We start from the raw sequence: 10436 nt of genomic DNA, 5'->3' as shown, positions 1-10436 counted from the left end.
TACCATCGATCTGTTTTATTAACCAGCTGGGAATAATGAGATGATATTTAATTTCCTTGACACCCATTCCGGGCAATAATATGTTGTTCTTTGAGCGTGTTTTAGAATCTGCCTCACTGGGCTGGGACTCTGCCCTGACCCTCAGTCAGGAGCCTCTTCTGAGCAATTGTCTCCATCTAGTCTGTGGTTTCAAGACTGTGTGGGAGGAATGCTGGGGCCTTTTAACCTCACATTTTTATTCCCAGGGCCCTCACTGCCTCAGTTCATTTCACTGACCATGAAGAAGAGCTTATTCTGCAAAGCAGGGGGATGAAACCAGAATTTCTGCCAGAAATTCAGTGGCTGGGTGTTCCGTCTTACTGGCCATCAGTGTTTTTCTTTTCTTTTCTTTTTTTGAGACAGAGTCTTGCTCTCTTGCCCAGGGTGGAGTGCAGTGACTAAATCTCAGCTCACTACCACCTCTGCCTCCCAGGCTCAAGCAATTCTCCTGCCTCAGTGTCCCGAGTAGCTGAGACCACAGGCCTGCACCACCGCACTCTGCTAACTTTTATATTTTTAGTAGAGATGGGGTTTCACTCTGTCTCAGGCTGGTCTTAAACTCCTGGCCTCAAGTGGTCCACCCACCTCAGCTTCCTCAAAGCATCGGGATTACAGGCGTGAGCCACCGTGTCTGGCCTCAAATGATGTTTTTCCGAAATGGCTGAGATACACATCTGTCTAAAGATTGTTGAATGTGTAAGCAAGCAGTGTGTGACTTAAGTCTCTGTGACCTGCATTTATTTACTGGCGGGGGGACTTCAGCACTTCAGAGATGTCCCCCACTGCCTCCCCCACCCCAATCAAGCTCTTGGGCATTAAGGAATCTCTTTCTTGGCCAGGCACAGTGGCTCACACATGTAATCCCAGCAATTTGGGAGGCTGAGATGGGCGGATGACGAGGTCAAGAGATCGAGACCATCCTTGCCAACATGATGAAACCCTGTCTCTACTAAAAATACAAAAATTAGCTGGGCATGGTGGCACGCGCCTGTAGTCTCAGCTATTTGGGAGGCTGAGGCAGGAGAATCACTTGAACCCGAGAGGTGGAGGTTGCAGTGAGCTGAGATTGTTCCACTGCACTCCAGCCTGGTGAGAGAGCAAGACTCTGCCCAAAAAAAAAAAAAAAAAATCTTTCTTTTGTGAATTTAAATGACTTTTCTTCCAGGACCCTCTAAACTGAGCAGCTCTGACAACCCCACCAGAGAGATGACCACCTTCTCCTCTCTGAGGAGCTGTGTCAGCGTATCCCGAACAGCAGCATTGCAGCATCCAATTTATTCTTGGAACTAGGGTGTCAGCGAGAACAAAAGCTGCCTGCAGCAGCCAGGAATAGGAGTTGTTACATCTCACAGGTAGAAAGTAGTCTAAGAGAAGCAGGATGCAGCATTACTTAGATAACGTACTGTGTGGACTGCCCTAGGGGTTAATTCTTTCTAATGAGCAGAAAATTAAGGCAGGATGGGAAACAGATGGTCCAAATACCAGCTTCTAGGCCAAACCAACAGTTGGGATGTTGCTGTGTTAGCAAGGTCACCGTGAGGTTCTTCCTCCCTGTCCCCCAGCTTTCCTCTCCTGCCGTCTGCTCGCTCGCCAGTCACCCCGTGGTTAGGTTTCCTAGGCCATGCTCGGTTCCTCACTTCCCTGAGCAGAAATCTCCATAGCTCCTGTTGCCTACAGCATTGAGTCAAGTTCAAACTCAGCTGGGTGTTCAGAGCCCCCATAATCAAAATTCCAGCCTATGTTCCTCTTCCTGACGTTCTCTTCGGACGAGCTCGACTCCTTACGTCTCCCCGTACTCCCGTCTCTTGGCCCTCTAAATATTCAGACCTCTGTGGAGAGTGCCTTTTCCACACTGTCCACAGTCCACATCTCACCCAGGTTGTAAAAGTCCTCCCTACACTGCACCATTCCGTTTTTTCCTTAAGATTCCCCAATGCCTCTTGCAACTGAATTCCATGACAGGTTTCTGCCCTTTTGTGGCCAGCTCCACTGTACCTTGGTACTTCTCTAAATGCCATATTATCCCATCAGACTCAGCATCCCTGTCCCTCCTTTTCCCGGTCTGGAGCACCTAGCCCATTGCCTTGTATGTTACAAGTGTTGCGTTGTGTGTTGAGTGAATGAAGTAGACATTCCAAATGATTTTAGAATGTGAACACAAATGAACAGTGGGATCCAGCATCCCTAACAAAACCATTCCACTCAGATTTTGGAAAAACTGTGAAAAATAGATCTGAATTTATTAAGTACAGTATAATACAGGGTTATGGCAACAGAAAGTAAAAACTAACGTGGATTGCTATAAATATGCCGAAGCCTACTTGCTCAAATAAAAAATTCTCTCATTCTACTCTAAAGTTTATAAAGAAAAAAGATTTACACTTTACACTGTACACAAAAGGAATACCTTCCCAGAGCCAGGGAGCAGGGAAAGGGGAAGGAGACGTGATGTTAAGGGTGCTTTTGAGGAACATGGCTGGCTGGCCAGCCCACCCCGACTTTGAGGCCCTGCTGGGCTCTCGTGACTATAAATATACAGTTTCTTTCTAATGTAATCCGTCTTTCCTGAAAGATCTTGTTTCACTATTGAGACATGCTTTTATCTTTGTGGTCCTGTTTCCAAAGGTGCTCATGGTGACAGGTCAGGAGGTTGGGCTTAGCTGAAAATGGTGGCATGCCCACTCTCTGCCCTGGGAGGAGGTATTCCTGGAGAGGTGAGTGTGCATTCACGTCTTCCCATCTGATGGAGTATACTGAAATCAGACCAACTCCTGAAAACTTCCAAAATGGGAAGTATCTGGGAAAATGCACTCTTCCCTCTCCTGGAGGCTCTCCTCCCACCTCTGCGGTGTGGTGGGTCTGGAGAAGTCTGTATGGAGAAGCACTCCACCCTTGCAGTGTCTTCTGAAGAAAAGGAAGAGGTGGGTCTCGTTTGCTTTTGAGAAGTCGAGTGTTCCCGGTCACGGTCGCATGTTGTCTTTAATCCAGTCTAGGTAGTTGGTAACCTTGGTGTACACACCCGGGACATCCTTCTTTCCACAGCCCAGGCCCCAGCTGATGATGCCCACCAAAGTCATGCGGCCATCCTTTGAACACACCAGGGGGCCTCCCGAATCGCCCTGCAAAGGAGATGGCAGGTTTAGCGTTTGCAAAAATAGACAATCTGGGGAAAGTCAGTATGTGTAGCATGAACATTGTATTCTTCAAAAGACAGCAAGTCCTTCAGTAATGTTCTATTCAACATCATTTCATTATAACATTGATGAAAAAAACAAAACCAAAAAACCTATTTCTGTCTGGGGACACTGTCTGCCTGGGTTTTGTCCAGGTACTCCAGTTCCCTTCCACATCCCAAAGCTGTGCGCGTTAGGCCAGCTGAGGATGTGTCTACATGGGCCCAGTCTGAGTGAGTGTCAGTGGCTCTCCGATAGGATGGTGTTGTCTGTCCAGGACTGGTCCCGCCTTGCACCCTGAGCTGCCTGGTGGCTCTGGCCACCCCTACCAGAGACCCCAAACTGCAGTAAGTGGGTTGGACAATGAATGAATGAATACAAAGTGTTGTGAAGTAAAAATCTGTCTAGTCTATGATAACTACACAAATGAATGGCGATAAACCATGTGGTGAGGAGGCAGTCAGGAAGCCTGCCCTATTTGTGGTTTTTTTTTTTTTTTTTTTTTTTTTTTTTTTGAGACAGTCTTGCTCTGTCACCAGATTGGAGTACAGTGGTGCAATCTCAGCTCACTGCAATCTCTACCTCCCAAGTTGAAGTGATTCTCCTGCCTCAGCCTCCTGAGTAGCTGGGACTGCAGGCACATGCCACCATGCCCAGCTAATTTTTCTATTTTTGGTAGAGACAGGGTTTCATCATGTTGGCCAGGATGGTCTCGATCTTTTGATCTTATGATTCACCTACCTAGGCCTCCTGAAGTGCTGGGATTACAGGCATGAGCCACCACACTCAGCCTGTGATTGTTTTTGAACTTCATGGTAGTGAGAGGTGTTTCTTACCATTTTTGCTTTGCAAACGTTTATTCCCTGAATTAACCCACCACTTATTATGACTACCATCACTCACTTATTCTCCAAAAATTGTGTAAATATGATGTTTGTCTTTATTAATCTTTCTTAAATATATGTATAGCTCACATTTCTTTCAACATTGAATATTAGAAGTGTTTTGGGTCTTTAAAAGTTTGCTGATGTTTTTATGACTAGAAATATTGCCACAGGAACTTCACTTTTTTTTTTTTTTTTTTTGAGATGGAGCCTCACTCTGCCACCCACCCAGGCTAGAGTGCAGTGGCGCGATCTCGGCTTGCAACCTCTGCCTCCAAGGTTCAAACATTTCTCGTGCTTACCTGCATGCACCACCACACCTGGCTAATTTTTGTGTTTTTATTAGACACAGGGTTTCACCATGTTGGCCGGGCTGGTATCGAACTCCTGACCTCAGGTGATCCACTGCCTCAGCCTCTCCAAGTGCTGGGATTACAGACAGGAGCCACCTCGCCTGGTAAACTCTTGTCTATATCAATTAGCTGATGGTAAAATTGGTTTCGTCATACATCATTTCACTTACAGGTGCAGTTTCTAAGAACCGATTTTTTCCAGGCATGCTGTTAAGTGGAGGATTAGGCTGTATCTATTCCGGTAAAGTAAATTGTTCAAATGTTTCAGGCCTCAAAAATTCTGGCTTGGCTCCACCACTTACTAGCTGAGTGGCCTTAGACTATCCATGCTTTGGTTTTCTTATCTGTACCATAGAGATAATATTAATACTAACCATAGGGTGGTTATGGTTATGGCATTCAGTAGAAGAATGCATAGAAAGCATGGAGACAATGGAAGACATTAAACTCTTGGTAATTGTTAGCTGTTCTTATATTGGAATCGATTTTTTGTTTTTGTTTTTAACTAAGCATGCAGCTAGATAATGGTTTCACTTTGGTACAACCTTTTTGTTTTTGGACTGTGAGCTAGGTGGTATAGCTGAGGTTTCTGAAGAAACCATTCAAAAAGAAACCAAATACTGTCAGGGAATCAGAGGCGAAACCGCTGATCTGACTGGCTTGCAAGAACAAAGCCCGCCCCTCCTTCAGAGCCAGAGCCTGGCCTTACTTCTCTTTGTATCTCTTCTACCCCCATCCCCTAAAGGAGAGTCTGGCACGCCGCAGGCACTGAAATGTCTGAGGAAGAACAATCCTTGGCTATGTGTAGGTCTTAATACCAGCAGGCTGGCCTGTCCTCTGGCACCCCAGTATCTGCTTAATCATGAAATATAAGTACTAATTCTGATAAGGCTGCCCACACAAAGGACCTCAAATAGTGTGCTTTCCTGGGGTATTAGGGCTGAATATGAGGTTTGAAAGCTTCTTTCTCACAACATCTAGATCCTGCTTCCCAGTAAGTGGCCTTTCTGCCTTCTCCTCTACAAAGCAGACTCCAATTCTCTGGCACCAACAGAGGTAAACATTTCTTAACTGTGTGGCTCCCTCCATCCCTTCAGCAGTCAATCAGTTGCCTGGGCTGAAAGGAAACCCCGCACCGGTGGAGTTTCCTGTGCAGACCCTGGGGAAATTTCCTGCAGTTTCGAGTTCTCAGGTTTAGGTGACTTTGATCTTTCTCCAGTTGCTTTATTCTCTGAGGGCCTCGTCTAGAATCCCCAGGGGTATTGCTAGGAGGAAGTCACTCCACTCTGGTGATAACGTTTTTCCTTGGGGAAGACCTGTTGTCCCGGGGGGATTTCCCCCAGGCTGTGCCCGGCGTGGGCACGCCACTCCTGGTTACCTGGCAGGCGTCGTGCAGGTTCGCCTGGGGCCCACCGCTCCGAGTGTCTCCAGCACACAGCATGTTGCTGGTGACCGTTCTGTTAAATAAATGTTGGGATGTGCAGCGGCTGGCTGGGTACAGTCTGACATGAGCCTCCTTCAGCCGCTCCGAATAGAAAGGAGAAGCTGAAAAGGGAGAACCAACATATGGTTTTAGGGAAAGTTATTTATAAACCTTTTAGAAAGAGAAAGTCAAATTTTCCAATAATAGCTAACATCAATCAAGATTCAACATGTGTTAGGTCGAATCCCATGACATTGCTGGCATTTTATTGTTTTGAACCACAAAAACAGCAGGATTCCAGGATTGAACCTGTGGCCTCTCTGTAGTGGCACGGATGCTTCTGGCCAGGCAGATCCCTGTTGTGGGGGAGGGCACAGCCCTGCATCCCTGGCTGCACTCACCGAAGGCCGGTGTCAACCCTCAGCCTGAGCTGTAACAACCAAAAACGTCTCCAGACCTCACCAAACGTTTCCTCGGGGGGGGGGGGGGGACACCCCGGCTGACAACCATTCATTCAGTATTATGTCATTTAACACTCCTCATCTAATTAGGGAGCTAGTTCTGTTTCCACTTTTCCAATGAGGAAACTGAGGCTGGGAGCAGTTCCAAGTAAAAATCCACGTCCACGGTCACACAGCTCAGCAAGTGGGATTTGAAATCGCGTCTATACAACTTCAGCTTCCCAGAACTCACATGCTTGGTGACCATACTTCCTACTCAGAACCTTCCCAACACCTGCAGCACTTCGAGGCCCTCGTGCTGTTATGCCCTTTCCTGGCCTGCAGTGTCCCGGGGAGGCAGGGACAACAGAGACGGGCCCCCATGGCACCGGGAGATGGGACTGGCATCAGTGCCTGACCCGGGGCTGGAACGTCGCTCTCTTGACCGCGTTTTCCTCTGGTCCGCCGCAGCCTCCCCTGCTGTCCCACAGACAGGATGGGGCCGAGACTTCCTCCCACTTACTGGCCTCATGCTTGCCATAGCCAGACAGCTCACACTCCGTCCAGTCGGGCAGCTGCAGGTCAGCCGCCGGGAGGCACACGGTGCGGACCACGTTGCTCTCCTGGGCACAGTGGGACGAATCCGACTTCAGCCGCAGCAGCGCTGGGAGGGAGAGAGGAAGAGTGAGCTGGGTGTGAGGGCTGCGGCCCCGTGGGAGATGAGGAACACACAAGAGGGGCAGGGGCTGGAGGAGGAGGCCCGTGTGTGCAAACACAGGTGAGTGCCCGCGGGTGTGTTGTGTGATCTGGAGTATGAACCGGAGCCGGGAATGACAACCTCTTACCAATGTCATTGTCGTAAGTGTCATCATCGAATTCCTTATGGACAATGTATTTTTCTACTTCAAATTTCTGCTCCTCCTCACCAGGGACCACCCGGTAGGTTCTGCCCAAGATCACCGTCAGGTGGTGGGGCGGAAACCTGGTAGAGAAACAGCCTTAGAATGCTATTTTCGCTGTGGGATTTCCCCTAAAGGATTTCATTTCTAGGCCTTAGAGGGTGGAAAAACCCACTGCGTTCCTGAGCTCCTACCTCTCCTGGAAGCAGTGGGCGGCGGAGAGAATCCAGCAGGAGCTGATGAGGATGCCCCCGCACAGGAACCGCTCTCCCGGCGACCTCCTGTACTTGGCGAAGATGGCAGCCTGCCAGGGGTGGGAGGCGATGTCGGCAAAGAGCCCTCCTTTGATGCGGAACTGAGGCTGGTTGTACTGTCTCAGGCCACAGGTGGCTGGGGAGGAAGGGACAAGGAGGCCGTCAGACCCTCAGGCTTCCTGCACATGTAGGTAGAATGATGGGGCCGTCTGCATGGCACTAAAACCACCACTTTCACTTGTTGGGATCAGCCTGCCAAGTGTTGTCCATACATTCTCTTTAATTCCCACAGCAATGAGTTTCAGGAGGCGGAGGCATTTTTGCCCAAGGATGCAATGGCACCTGGGTTGGTGCCCAAGTGTGTTTGACTCCAAAACTGGGGACCTGCCATCCTTCATTCCTCTTAATGTTTTCCTACAGTCATTTCCTTGCCTAAGAAATAAAGGATGGCAAGCCGGGCACGGTGGCTCAAGCCTGTAATCCCAGCACTTTGGGAGGCCGAGGCGGGTGGATCACGAGGTCGAGAGATCGAGACCATCCTGATCAACATGGTGAAACCCCGTCTCTACTAAAAATACAAAAATTAGCTGGGCATGGTGGCGTGGCCTGTAGTCCCAGCTACTCAGGAGGCTGAGGCAGGAGAATTGCTTGAACCCAGGAGGCGGAGGTTGCGGTGAGCCGAGATCGCGCCATAGCACTCCAGCCTGGGTAACAAGAGTGAAACCCCGTCTCAAAACAAAAAAAAAAAAAAAGAGAGAGAGAGAGAGCGGGGTAGAGCCTACTGACTTCTCAGCGAGGTTGCAGTGTTCTTTTCTTTCTTCTTGCTCCTCCCCACCACTCCCATGTGTGGGATGAGGATACCTGCCCACCCACCATGGCTTCAGTCATGGAAGACCCCACCCCACCAAGCCTGGAAGTCTGGTAGGCACACAGTCGGCACCAGACGGCCACGAAGGCCTAGAAAGTGGTAAGGAGACAGCGAAGAAGGGAGACCAGGAGCAGGGAGGCGGCCGGGGCCCGGCTCTTACAGCACGAGGGCATATCACAGTACTCCCACGTCAGCCAGCGGTTCTTCAGCACATGGCACCAGGGCTTGGTATCCCCATCAGGATTCCTAAATGATAAGAGAATTTAAGATTTCCTTTTTATCTTCTTATTTTTTATTTTTTTGTAGAGATGGGATCTTGCCGTGTTGCCCAGGCTGGTCTTGAACTCTTAGGCTCCAGCGATCTTCCTGCCTCAGCCTCCCAAAGTGCTGGGATTACAGGCATGCGCCACCATACCAGGCCAGGAGTTTAAGTTTTCAATCCCATTTTCAGTCGCATCACAGGCCATGGAAGAGTAGAAGGAGCCTCGGTAAACCGATGGAAACCACTGAGCTGGGAGGGAGGACCCCGAGCTCAACTTGACTCTGTGGCACACCCCCACTCTAGGAGAACGTCTCTGCAACTTTGTTATTCAACCAGTAATCTAGAGTATTAATCTCATAGGGTTGGTGGACAGAACTGTGAGCTCTTCTGCTACGGAACTCTCACAAATCATTGGAATAAAGATGTGGTGAGAACAGACGAGGACTGAATGGTTACAGGCCAGGACCCTTAACTTGGGATTTGGGTTGGAAAACTGGCTCGCCTTGCTTTTCACAGTAAGTGTTTTTTTAGCAAATGAAGAGGCTGGACTACGTAATATCCATGGGTGTGTCCCATGCACTGGGTCTGTCGTACAACTTGAGGCATGGACTCTTCCCCCATCTCACACCCTAATCCCGCTTTCTGCCAAGTCCTGAACCCCCTGCCCCATGCTACCTACCGGCAGAAATTATGTTTGCCCAGGCCCAGTGCCTGGGCATTGGGGTTGTATGCCGTGTAAACCTTGTCTATCAGGATCATGGAATTCCACGGGAGGCAGGAGGCACCCGATGTGGTGAGGCTGTGGGTGCCACGGTAGGCTAACCCTTTCCCAAAGTAGCAGTCACCATTTTCTCCTGGAAGAAAAGAATTCTCAAACTCAAACAAAAACAAATTCTGAAGCAGGCAAGTCGGGGCTGGGGCTTCAAGTGGAGCAGCCAGCCAGGGAAGCTGGAGGCTGCTAGCCCGGTACTGAGAAAAGTGTAACACCTCACACTTCCCCTTTTCTTGCCCAGGCTGGAGTGCAATGCGCGATCTCGGCTCACGGCAACCTCTACCTCCTGGGTTCAAGTGATTCTCCTGCCTCCGTCTCCCGAGTAGCTGAGATTATAGGCATGCACCACCATGATCAGCTAATTTTGTATTTTTAGTTGCAATGGGGTTCCACCATGTTGATCAGGCTGGTCTTGAACTCCTGACCTCAGGTGATCCACCCACCTCAGCCTCCCAAAATGCTGAGATTACAGGTGTGAACCACCACACCCAGCCTTTTTCCACTTCTTTGAGTCCTTTTAAGAGAGACGGCAAGGGGGGTTCATCTCCACTGGAAGTGGCTCTCTAGATCACTCGCTGTGTTGCGAGAGAGTTAGGGGCATCTTCAGGTTCAGCAGGAAGGCTGCTATGCTCCTTGAGTGGGGACTGTTTCTGGATCTGCTCTGAAAGCTGTTAGAGATTTCTTTGTGTAGACTTGACAGGCCGCAGTGAACCAAAGTGCTTCGGTGGGGCTGGGGTGGGGGTTATTTCTCAGATTGTGTCTGCCAGTGTCCTGAGGATCGGATGATGGGCTTAGAAAGGAGGAGGGTATGAGCCGTAGAGTGCTGCCTGTTTTCATCAATTTCTCCCATTTTCCCATTGTTTTCTCCCCATCTGAAACTGACAAAGCCTACCTCTATACATAAACACCATAAATGGAAGGGATTTTTAAGATTATCTAGCTCTGTGAGACCTCATTTAGACCAGACCATGGGTGATGGAGAGGATGCTTTAGAGTGACATAACGTCTTAGCCCCATGGACCCATGCACTGAATGATAGCTGCTGCGTGTGTGTGTGTGTGTGTGTGTG

The 10436-nt window shown here is 49.2% G+C and overlaps 1 protein-coding gene across 1 annotated transcript in view; it reads right to left on the bottom strand.

Annotated features, from left to right (window-relative positions):
• Positions 1-2246: 2246 nt before the first annotated feature.
• The window catches only part of PLAT (plasminogen activator, tissue type), a 31072-nt gene continuing 22882 nt past the window's right edge, over positions 2247-10436 (bottom strand). The window contains exons 8-14 of the mRNA XM_010330235.3: positions 9275-9449; positions 8494-8579; positions 7406-7601; positions 7158-7294; positions 6836-6976; positions 5828-5994; positions 2247-3158 (exon numbers count right to left, since the gene is read on the bottom strand). Coding sequence (XP_010328537.1) covers positions 3000-3158; positions 5828-5994; positions 6836-6976; positions 7158-7294; positions 7406-7601; positions 8494-8579; positions 9275-9449 — 1061 coding nt within the window. The 3' untranslated portion in view covers positions 2247-2999. The remainder of the gene's footprint in view (positions 3159-5827; positions 5995-6835; positions 6977-7157; positions 7295-7405; positions 7602-8493; positions 8580-9274; positions 9450-10436) is intronic.

This window comes from Saimiri boliviensis, chromosome 13 (genome assembly GCF_048565385.1).
Source record: "Saimiri boliviensis isolate mSaiBol1 chromosome 13, mSaiBol1.pri, whole genome shotgun sequence".
NCBI lineage: Eukaryota > Metazoa > Chordata > Mammalia > Primates > Cebidae > Saimiri > Saimiri boliviensis.
Note: the sequence above shows the minus strand (reverse complement) of the source record. Positions and strands in the feature narration are given on the sequence as shown.